The sequence below is a fragment of the Copadichromis virginalis genome, linkage group LG19 (genome assembly GCF_057382275.1).
Source record: "Copadichromis virginalis isolate Kocher_CV1m ecotype Utaka linkage group LG19, C_Virginalis_male_GT1.1, whole genome shotgun sequence".
NCBI lineage: Eukaryota > Metazoa > Chordata > Actinopteri > Cichliformes > Cichlidae > Copadichromis > Copadichromis virginalis.
In genome coordinates this window covers 35241104-35252649 of record NC_140636.1, presented here as the reverse complement: position 1 = coordinate 35252649, position 11546 = coordinate 35241104, and the positions used below count along the sequence as shown (strand labels likewise).

General features: G+C 42.2%; 2 protein-coding genes across 4 annotated transcripts; both read left to right on the top strand.

Annotated features, from left to right (window-relative positions):
- Window positions 1-641: 641 nt before the first annotated feature.
- actc1b (actin alpha cardiac muscle 1b) lies at window positions 642-3974 on the top strand. Its single transcript, XM_085441138.1, has 9 exons — window positions 642-726; window positions 1754-1904; window positions 2006-2134; window positions 2262-2372; window positions 2466-2550; window positions 2815-2976; window positions 3066-3257; window positions 3344-3525; window positions 3734-3974. Exons 2-9 carry the CDS (start codon window positions 1776-1778, stop codon window positions 3875-3877), a joined length of 1134 nt encoding a protein of 377 aa, XP_085297264.1. The 5' UTR covers window positions 642-726; window positions 1754-1775; the 3' UTR covers window positions 3878-3974.
- A 428-nt stretch (window positions 3975-4402) lies between these two features.
- On the top strand, window positions 4403-11398 carry arhgap11a (Rho GTPase activating protein 11A). Of its 3 annotated transcripts, none has more exons than XM_085440557.1 (12): window positions 4403-5081; window positions 6040-6107; window positions 6223-6319; window positions 6412-6668; window positions 6776-6939; window positions 7038-7178; window positions 7383-7457; window positions 7815-7988; window positions 8133-8208; window positions 8541-8652; window positions 9357-9471; window positions 9560-11398. In XM_085440557.1, the coding sequence occupies exons 1-12, from the start codon at window positions 4953-4955 to the stop codon at window positions 11041-11043; spliced, it is 2892 nt and encodes a 963-aa protein (XP_085296683.1). In that variant the 5' UTR covers window positions 4403-4952; the 3' UTR covers window positions 11044-11398. The 3 variants fall into 3 exon arrangements, with proteins under 3 accessions (XP_085296683.1, XP_085296682.1, XP_085296684.1); XM_085440556.1 differs by having other exon boundaries at window positions 8079-8208; XM_085440558.1 differs by lacking the exon at window positions 7383-7457 and having other exon boundaries at window positions 8079-8208.
- Window positions 11399-11546: the final 148 nt, after the last annotated feature.

Sequence of the window (11546 nt, the reverse complement as noted above, 5' to 3'; positions counted from 1 at the left end):
GCAATACCATCAGCTGTTGCACACACTGAGGAGGCTCAGTGCACATACCAGCAGAGTGGTTGTTTTCATCTCCTTAGCGAGACACCAGTCACGCTGTCTTGACTGGATGGATCAGCAAAACCTGCGAGGGATGAGTTGCATTTGTTCCGCATTGGGAGACACATCATTTCAAATATTATACAGACACTTTATCAAGACTTTGACATTATTTGAGAGCTATTAAGAGATTGCACTGTAACTAAAATGCAGATGATGCCTTATGTTCCTTTCTTCCTTTCCTTTATTAATCTTGTTCTACAGTATAGTTATATAAAGAAAGACATCCGATGTAGTTTTAGTAACAATATAGAAAAATGCTTAATTATCTTAAAAAGCTTTTTTAAAGACCTACATATAACAACCATCTACACCAGTTTTTGAAAAAAACTTTCAGTAGTTCATATCAATAGTCATCTGTGGGTGCATCCGAAAAGCAAGAATAACTCAACTAACATGTCATGTTTAAACTGTGAGCGAGTAGGAGTGCACTGTAGAGAAGTCTCTTCCATGTATGTGAAACACACATTTCCAAGGGCATGAGGATTTTTGCTGGCAGCTCTTATTTGGACTCGCGTGAACTCTCAGCCCCGCCCCTTGTCCTTCGACCCATTGTGGGGCATATTTAAGGGGATCCTCTGACTGTGACCCTGCATCCCAGTGGAAGCATCTGTGTTCCAGCTTGCTTAGGTGAGTACATTTCAAAGTGTGTCTCTTTGAATCACTGAAGAGGTATCTGCTTGTGCAACTGCCTTCTTTTTACCTTCAGGAAAGTTACTACCTGTTATTTGAAATGAAGGATTTTATTTTTTTTACTTTTATGAGAGAATAGATTAGGTTATTTCAGCGTCCTCAGAAGTTAGAATCACTGACTGGATTTGTGGAGCACAGTGAAAGCTGGTGTTATTTCTACCTGTTTTTTGCTTAAAATGGTTTGATTGCATGTGATGCCACAAACGACTGACAGTGGGGTGATGTGTTTTCCTGTGATCGGTACACTTTGTAGTGTGCAAAGTCTCACAAAGTATACCGATACACTACAAAGTCACACTAGAGTAGTACTTGGAAAGTGCAACTCTGAGAGGATGTTGGTTAAATTTACCAGTGACTCAGTGGCTTAGGTTTAGAGGCAGCTGGGTCACAGAAGCAAGTAGTAAAACCCGAGTGTCACAGCGTACAGACAGATGGGTGCTGGCCAGGCACTTCTCTCTGACCTGAAATAGCAAGAGATCAATGTGTCACTTGTTTAACCCTGTTAACGGCTGTGGGGGTGCTGAGCTTAAAATAGCTCACAGGTCTCCCGGTTGTGGCCCTTTTTGGTGCTACCTCAGCAGCTCTTAGATACCCCAGGAACAATCGTGGCTGTGGAGATATGGTATCAGGGGTTTCTGACAAGGGTCGGACAAAAATAGCATCCATCCACATCGAATTAGCTCTGTAGCACCCACTGAATTGAGTTAGTATTCACAAGTGATAATACCATAAGAGCAGCTATCAGATAGTGCTGGCTGCTCTTCAAAGGACTGTTAAATCACAGCTAATACGTATCTATTAACCACACGAGTGACTGACTCTATCTCTAAAGGGTCTCATTTAATCAGCTGCTCCAACAATAAAGTCAGTGATTGTTCAACAATAACACATCCTTAGTTTACATGACGGAGAATTTAGGCAGATGGTCCTAACAACCAGCCTAAACCTTCTCATCAAATTTTAGATCACCCCAGTAAAGCCTCATCATGTGTGACGACGATGAGACTACCGCCCTTGTGTGCGACAATGGCTCTGGCTTGGTCAAGGCTGGATTTGCTGGAGATGACGCTCCCCGTGCTGTCTTCCCTTCCATCGTTGGAAGGCCCCGCCACCAGGTATGCTCCAAGCAAAAAACTATCTTAGTGCAATGTTAAAAAGATGTTTAGGGTAACTGTTTTCATGTGTTTTATACTCCAGCTCATGTGTCTTTTTTCAGGGTGTGATGGTGGGTATGGGTCAGAAAGACAGCTATGTAGGCGATGAGGCCCAGAGCAAGAGGGGTATCCTGACACTGAAGTACCCCATTGAGCATGGCATCATCACCAACTGGGATGATATGGAGAAGGTTTGTGCAATTTCACCTACACCCCACTTTATCTTTACAGCCATTATAAGAGCATTTGGTGCCTCGTTAGTAAGATCAGGTTGTTGCTTATTCAGTTATTTCAGATTTCTTCTCTTTCCTCGGTCAGATCTGGCACCACACCTTCTACAATGAGCTGCGTGTAGCTCCTGAGGAACACCCCACCCTGCTGACTGAAGCTCCCCTGAACCCCAAAGCCAACAGGGAGAAGATGACTCAGGTATTTAAAGCAACTAATCAATTGTTTTAGACCCCATTTATACGTAAGTTGTGTGTTTCTTCTCCCTCTGATTCTGCTTGCTTTCTCTTGTAGATTATGTTCGAGACCTTCAACGTTCCTGCCATGTATGTGGCCATCCAGGCTGTGCTGTCTCTGTATGCCTCTGGCCGTACCACTGGTCAGTAAACTTCAATCATTTTTCCAGGTGTTTATTTGAGTCTGAGATCAGTTATTCCAGAATGTAAAATACAGATCCAGTACTTAAGCAAGAGATGTGTATGATGTGTGTGTTTACACTATTATTGTGTCTGTCATCTGTCTCCTTGTCAAGTGGAGGTGCTAATCCCCCTACAGCAGCATGTGTTCTCAGTGATGTCAGCAACATTGTATAGTGAGTGATGTGTGACATAGCTGAACTGCTGCTCTTATTTGCTCGTTAAAGGTATTGTGCTGGACTCTGGCGATGGTGTAACACACAATGTTCCCATCTATGAGGGTTATGCTCTCCCACATGCCATCATGCGTCTGGATTTGGCCGGTCGTGATCTTACTGACTACCTGATGAAGATCCTGACTGAGCGTGGCTACTCCTTTGTCACAACTGGTAGGACTATGCCATCTTGATTAATTATTTTGCGTATTAAAAATGTATGAATTGGATTTTCCTAAATAGCTAAACGTTCTGGTCCTTAGCTGAGCGTGAGATTGTGCGTGACATCAAGGAGAAGTTATGTTACGTGGCTCTTGACTTTGAAAATGAGATGGCCACTGCTGCCTCCTCTTCCTCCCTGGAAAAAAGCTACGAGCTGCCCGATGGTCAGGTCATCACCATTGGTAATGAGCGTTTTCGTTGCCCAGAGACCCTCTTCCAGCCTTCTTTCATTGGTGAGTTCAGTCTCGATGCTTGAGTTACACTGTTTCTGTCTATGTTACAAAACGCCTTTTTAATCTTTTTACTTGTTTTCCACCAGGTATGGAGTCTGCTGGTATCCATGAGACTGCCTATAACAGCATAATGAAATGTGACATTGACATCCGTAAGGACCTGTATGCCAACAATGTGCTCTCTGGTGGCACCACCATGTACCCTGGTATTGCTGACCGTATGCAGAAGGAAATCACAGCCCTGGCACCAAGCACCATGAAGATCAAGGTGAGAGAATTGCAGACGTTTTAAGTAAATACACTCATGGATGAAGTCAATTAACACATCATGAACATTTATTTCGTAAACTTTGTAATATATTGAATTATTTAATTAGTTCAGTCTGTTACTGTTATTGACCTTGAGCAACTGTAACCCAGATAATTTCCTTAGGGATTAAAGTATTCTGATTAAATGGTGTTTAACATTTCCTTAGATCATTGCTCCACCTGAGAGGAAGTACTCCGTCTGGATTGGTGGTTCCATCTTGGCTTCCCTCTCCACCTTCCAACAGATGTGGATCAGCAAGCAGGAGTACGATGAGGCCGGCCCTTCCATTGTTCACAGGAAATGCTTCTGAGCACACCTCCTTTCATCCATGCATTTTCACGTTGCTGTCTCATGTATATAAGTGTATGTTCTATTGTAATAAAGACAAACCTTTGTGAGAGAACCTCCTATGATATTGTTGTGTGAAACAAATATGGATCATTTAAGAAATAGTCTAACTGAGAAAATTAACTAGGTCATTTCTCTGGTATAAAAACTTTTACAATTCCCAGTCCTTAAAGTCCTTAAAGACTCAGGTGGTGTCAGTAAACATGTTGGTTATTTAAAAGTCAGGTTATATTTAACTTTACTTATTACTAGACATGTTAGACACAGCATAAAAGAGGGACTGTCTGTGTACAGGCACGAAAAAGCGGAAATTTCCTTTTCAAATGGTTGACTCATTTAAACTACATGGCCTACCGGTTGATCGCAGCGTCTGCTTGAGTTTTGCTCTGCCTTAACAGAAACTGCACCGCCCAGCGAGGCTGCTCTGGGTGTTAAAACAAACAAAAAAGCAAGCACGTTATTCAAAAGGATTTCAGCCAATCACAGCGGAGAGAGCAGGGAGCGCTGCTGTTTGAATGCATTGCGGAAACAGTGGGCAACCGATGTGAGGAGCGAACCTTATTACAATGCAGTTAGCTAGCTAACGAGTTAAACTTATTTCATTTATAGAGTTTGTTGTTTTACAGGAGGTAGGCCGTTTTAGACCGCGTGCAACTTAGATGCTGTGTCGGTTATTTCAGAGTAGGGGAAAGTCAATGTGTTAACCTAGCTGGCTAATGTTAGCTAGCTAACTGCATCGCAACGTATGCATGAAGTTAACCTTTAGATAAGTGCTCCATAATGTAACTTTAGTCGAGTTGTCTATTCATTAGGACTAAGTAAGGTTATTCTCCATACAGCTGATCAACGGTTGTGTTGCTACAGAGCTTTATGGACGCTTAATATTCACGCTGAGCATGAGTTATCGTCCGGAGGTCTTGGGAAATTAACAAAGTCAAAGAGGCTGCGGTCAGGCCTGAACTGTTAGAGCTGTGAGTGCGAGTTTGCTGTGGCAGAGATAAGTGATCAGTGCAAAATTTCGAGGTACGTTTGCAAAAATGAGAGTCATGGAGAAAAATGTGATGCGTCTAGTGGCCGTGCAGCACCTCCGCTCAGCGTACGGGATTAAAACAAAGAACTGGAACAAAAACAAAGCGGCCAGCTGCAAGTCAGCAGCCAGCAACTCGGTAAGTTTAAATGAAACGTTTTTACTAATCTTCAACACCACTCACTTGAATTATTTGCAGCGATTCTGAAATGTAGGACTTCATCATAATCGTTGTGTTGGTGTAGTTAGACGACAAATCAGCAAGTTCACACTATTAACCTTGGGCATTGTGTTGGTTAGACTCTTGAATCAGATTAGCATATTATTGAAAGCTGACGAGTCCCATTTGTTCGCAGACTGTTGTCACCCAAGCACTGAAGGTGTTTTGTTTGGGTCTTGCCGTCATTGTTCACAGCATAGATTTTGTTAGTCTAAAGGCCAGTGTTTTCTTATATAGCTTCATATTTGTGTGGGTTTTAAAATATTTCTTTAATACACACTTTGACATTGTGACGGCACAGATGATTAGATGTAAGTTGCTAAAGTGAATGTCAGTTAATGTGGAAATGAGTGGAAATAACTACTGAAGCCCTCCCTTCTACTTATAAATGGGTTACAGGAGTCACAAGGTTAGTTGCAACACACTTTGACTTTTCAAATGAAGGCTGAACTTCTGCATTTGCACGAATAGTCCCTCTTGTGGATAGAGAATTAATAGAAACAGTCCAACCTTTAGGTCAGAAGGAAGAAGGCAAGTACTAAAGTTCTGCTCTGCTGAAAAAGGCTGGACAGTTTTAAACCAACAAAGTGCCTCTGTGTTGCTCTTAAACTTAGGAATGCTTGGCATCCAGTCAGTCAACTGGTCAAAAGTAATGGCAATTTTGGCAGTGGTTTTGGTCTGTAAGGAAGACCACACTAACTGTATAACCACAGTGTTGCAATGGATGAATATGTGAGTGGCTTGATGCAGCCTATAGATTGTTAGTTTTATTACAGCAGTATAGCTCCGTTTCTGTTCCTCCCCAACTTTCAAGCCTTGTTGTTAAAAGTTGTAAAACTGAGCAAACATAATGTTTTATTGTTTATTTTTTCCCCAGACAAAGGTTTTTGGTATGTCCCTGGAGAATTTGCCATATTACAATATGGAATGTGGGAGTGTTCCAAGGTAGGTAATAATGCATATTTTAGGCTATTCAAACTTGCAGCTGGCAAGTTGTTTCATGTCCCATCTTGTGCATTTGATACTAATGATTTTTTTGTTTTTGTTTAACTGCCCTTAGTTTTCTGGTTGACGCGTGCATGAGGCTGCTAGCACAGATTGACACAGAGGGCCTGTTCAGAAAATCAGGCTCTGTTGTTCGTCTGAAAGCACTCAGGGTGAGTGATGGCTGAAGCTGACCTCGCTTTCACCGAGTGACCTTGACACTGGGGACTGTCTAACACAACAGAGCTGTGTTTTGTCTGTCCAGGCAAAATTGGATGCGGGTGAAGAGTGCCTATCTACTGCTCTTCCCTGCGATGTGGCGGGTCTGGTGAAGCAGTTTTTCCGTGAGTTACCGGAGCCCGTGCTTCCCACAGAGCTGCAGGAAGCCTTCTTCAAGGCTCAGCAGCTCCCAAATGAGGAGGAGAGGACCTCTGCCACCATGTTGCTGTCTTGTGTTTTGCCAGACAGGAACTTATGTGTGCTGCGTTATTTTTTTGACTTTCTTTACAATGTATCTAAACGGTAAGTTAACATAAAACCACCTTTTTTCAAATTCTCTTTATGCTATTTATTACATAATACTTTTATATTTAAAGAATTGATATTTTACTTTTACTGCTTTATCACAGGAGTGCAGAGAATAAGATGGATAGCAGTAACTTGTCTGTAATCTTGGCACCCAACCTCCTCCACTCTGGTGATGGCACAGAGAAGATGAACGCCAACACTGAGAAACGCCTCAAACTGCAGGCCGCTGTAGTCCAGTGTTTCATAGAGAATGCTCACAGCTTTGGTATGACCTGAGGCGCTGATCTTAAAAGCATTTCTTCTATATGTCAGGTTTCACTCTTCTGTTTTACCTCTAAATATTTGACTGTCTGTGCATTGAAGGTGTGTTACCAAAGTTTCTTCAAGACAAAGTTCCTGCCATGATGGGCTGTGAGGCAGGGGTTCTGTCTCCTGCTCATGATGAACTAGAAGAGCCGGAGCTGAACTCGGGAATGAAGAGGAAAAGCAGGCGCAGCTTGGGTGGTAAGGCTATATCAGATTTACAGTAATTCTTTGCTTATTGGTACAATATGTGAATATTTGTAGTTTCAGTTCAACTAGAATATGTCACTCAAGACATCAGACAAATGCAAGTGAAAGTAAGCACTGCATTGCAGTGCATGTTATTCAATAATGTTATTTTTAAACTGCTGTAGTCAGTAAATGTGTATTTGGCTCATATTTCAGATGTGGTCAATGGTGCACTGAATAAGATAAAAACTAATAGAACACCCACAAATGTCCCCCACACAGACAGTCTTGGTATGTACCGTGTTGCCTGCCATGTAGCATGATAAAACTGTAGTAATCCATCTGCTATACAAAAGAAACGACAAGCTAAAATTTCCTTAATAAAATAAATCAATCTGGGAACATATTTGATTTCGTGCTTAAATCTTCTTTTGCACTTGGATTAAAGCAGTTTGCATCTACCGTGATAATGAATGAATAATGCACAGGCTTGCTTGATTGGCTTTTCACTCTTCTGCCTTTTTTTTTTTTTTTGATTTTATTTACAAGCTTCTGCCAATATTTCTGAGTCCGTTTGGCATGTTTTCAAATGGAAATGATCAAATCCTGCATGTGTGAAGACATTAATTCTTCTGTGATTTTTGCCAGTCTTTTCTTCTGCAACTCCTGTGATTTCAACACCAGCCTCCAAGCGAAAACTTCCTCTGGAGTCTGGCAGCTCTTTTGGCTTTTCAAACAAGAAACGTAGATCTGTCAAAAAGAACCTTGGGATAGAATTGCTTCCTGATATTTTGTTCAACGGGCCCTCCACACCTGGATCAGGTAGTAAAGAATGTTTAATTACTGGGCATAAACTGCTATGGTATCTCTTGATCTTAATACAGCTTTAATTTTCCTCCTTAAATATTGTAGCCTGCAGTACTTTGGGGATGCTGGATTCTTCCCAAAATGTCCTGTCGTCAGCAGGGAGGTCTAGAAGGCAACCGACCACATCTGCAAGGAAGAAGAGCCGACGACTCAGCAGCAGACACCTTATCAACAGGTACAGATGTGATCATTCATTTCTCACTTTTGTTGCTTTTTCTATTTAAAATCATGTAAAGTAGAGGCGGGCAATTCATTTTCTAAGTGGCAACATGAGAAACTGGGACTGTTGTGAAGGGCAGCACCAATAAGCTGAACTATGTATTCATTTTCTCTTTGATTATCGGTGTAGCCCTCCACAACAGTCCCAATTTCAAATGTTGCCATTTGGGAAAATGAATTTCCCACCCCTCATCCAAAGGAAGATATACTTGTAAAGCCTTAGCCTTTAATCTAAACTATCCCCAGCTTATCTTGCTAATAATAGTTTTATTTATTTATCCTTTTCAGAGTTGAGTCTGGAAAGGCTGGTTGCTTTTCTCCTAAAACAAGCAAAAAAGAAGCTCCACACAAGTCCCTGCGCTTGCGTTTTAGCCTCGGGGGGAAGAGCAGCAAAGACGCTGTAAGTGTGTTGGCCTGATGGAAATCAACCACTTCTCTGGTTTTCCCATAAACACTGAAAGATTAGTCAAGTGCATTCATGCATAATCTGCAATTAATACATTTGCACATGAGGAGTAATGTGGCATGTATTTGTGCACAGTAGCACTTTTTTATTGTTGTTTTTAATGTACTAAGTTTACTTAAAGTGACTAACTCTAAAACAAGTAATCCATGCAGGACTTTACAGGTAATCGTAATTGTAATATGATGTAATATTACTGACCAAATTGTGATATTTGCATGGTACCAAACAATAGAATGGTGTTTGTTATGCTTAGATTTCAGTGATTTTACTACACTAAGCACTCAGGTGGACGAATGTTAATAAATGTGTGTGTGTGTGTGTATATCTATCTATATCTCTATCTAGATATAGATAGATAGTAACCAGTGTTTGAGTACATTGTGTAGGCTGTTTAAGGCTCTATACTAATGCTTTATAGTCATTTGTGTATTCTTGATTTAATAAAAACTTTAAAAAAAAAATCAAATGGATTGTTTCTTCTGAGTGATTTTTATCATCCTCTGAAGAACTAACCGCAAAAGTCATGATATTAACATCTTAATGTTACTTTTTGGGTTTTTTCTGTGGGATCCTTTTTAACAAAATACTACTCTGACATTTCACCCTCTTTCATTTCTCATTTCATGCTGCTCATAAAGGCTTCTGAGTCCATTGGTTTGCGACTTGCCAAACAGGAGAGCACCACCAGTTTCCGTTTCACCAAAGAGACAGAGTTCATTCCATCAGTTCAGCCTGGAAAAACTGAATCCAAGAGTAAGTACCAGACAGCTGAACTTTATGCTTAAAATAAAATATTAAATCTTCTTGTCATGTAATGCATATCAAAAATGTACCTTTCCAGGCTCCAAGTTCATTAGTAAGTCTGAAGACAACTTGCTGACGCCCAGATGTGACTTAAATGCCCACCGAAGCTTGTGGTGTGCGGAGACGCCCGTAAGAGCCCAGGCCTTGAGCGGCGGGTCTTTCACGGATACGCCAATGAACCTGTGCCTTAAAAGCAGCTACATGTCTGAGCCCGCCATCGTCGTGTCCAAGCCCCCAGCAGTAAGCAGCCTTCCCATGAAGTTGTGTTGTGCTTCCAGTGCAGAGAGCCTCGAGAGCGAGAGCTCAATCCCTGAAGCCCAGAGACAAACCGGTCCCACCCTGCTGAAAATCAAGAAGGCCTTCTCAGAGTCTGGAAGTGATCTCCAGGCTGTCATACAGGAGTCCCGCAAAGCCTCAGGAGCAAGTATTTCAAAACCATCCAACATGATCACAGACCCTCCTCCAGAGACTTCAACAGCCAAATCTCTGTCTGTGCCAAGTGAAGCCCCCAGCTTCTGTATGCAGCAGAGCCTTCTGGCTAATGAACAGAACATTACTTTTGGCCAGATTGAAATTGCTGCTTTGTCTCCTTTGCATATTGATAGTGTAGTTCTTGAGGCTGCTGAATCCCACAGCCCAGTCATCCAGGATGAGAAAGGTTCTCTCTGTGCTGCTCCTGCTGGTGGGAATAACAGCTTCACAGTAGGAGCAGGAGAAAGGGAGATGGAGGAGATGAACTGCAGCAAGTTGATTGATGCTCTGGATATCCAAAGTCCTGCTCACTTCAGACTAGGTGTCTCTTCTGGACGGCAGTCAACTCCATACAAACCAGGTCTTGAACTCCGAAATGAGTTTGTTACACCACCTAAAACTGACGCTGTAGTCAGTGTGTTACATGACAAGAGGGAACTTTCTCCAGAGATTGGTACCAAAGTCCAAAAACAACCAACGTTTTCATCACACAGTCAGGAGGCTGAAAGGCGTCGTGTGGCAGACCACATTCAGCACTTCAACAAGCTCACCATTTATTCTCCCACAGGCTCAAAGAGCAATCAGATCAAGTCGCCGCTTAAATTCCACCGCACCCCTGTGCGTCAGACTGTTCGCAGGATTAACTCTCTCATGGGAGAGAGCAGGAAACCTGTTAGAACTGCAGGTTCCATCACCAACCAGCGTGGACAAGTAGCAAAGGCTGTGAGTCTAGAGAGTGGCCTTTCCCCTCACCCAAAACTTCAACCTCACCACGGAGAACACGAGGTGCCATCCAGCCACACGTGCCCTTTACAGAAGCCCCCTCCAGTGCCTCCAAAAAAGTCACGCACTAAGTCCTGTGCGCTGGGCGACATGACCAACAAGGTCCAATCAAAGACCCAAGTGGACTGCTCAACCAATGAGCCATCAGGAGCTCAGAAGCCTCTGCAGCAGCTAGCTGGGAAGGACATGAACTATTACAGAGGTTCACCCAGAAACCCTCTCAACCAAGGAAGGCTGCTGTCTGCTACGAAGCCTGTCGATTTATAGTGAATATCCATTTGGCCTCTTCTCTCCTTTAACTATGCAGGTGTCTGCTGAGAGTGATGTTAAACGTCCTAACCTATTCATGTTTTCAGGGTCTTAAATTATTGTCAGCTGTCTAGATGCTGTTTGTGTTATTTTAGGGCCTTATTGGGAGATGTTTGTATGCCTTACATTTGTTTTACTTCAGTAAAACCAATTTAGAAGTTAAGATGTCGACACATATCAGCCTGTAAGATTACGTTTAGTTAGTAGTGTGCAGGCTAAATTGTGTAAAATGTGATTGGTGTGACTGGGATGTTTTGATTGAGTCATTATATTTATGCCCTTTTAATGTTAGGTAGATGTTTGGGGGGGGGGGGGGGGGGGGACTTGACTGAAGTGAAAGGGTTTTTATTCCATATTATTATTGTCATGTCTTGAACAGGGGAAGAAAACATGCACCTTTGTTGGATTTTGTGGGGAGGAAAAAAGCAAACAGTGTTCATGAAATCACGTCTATTGCAGGC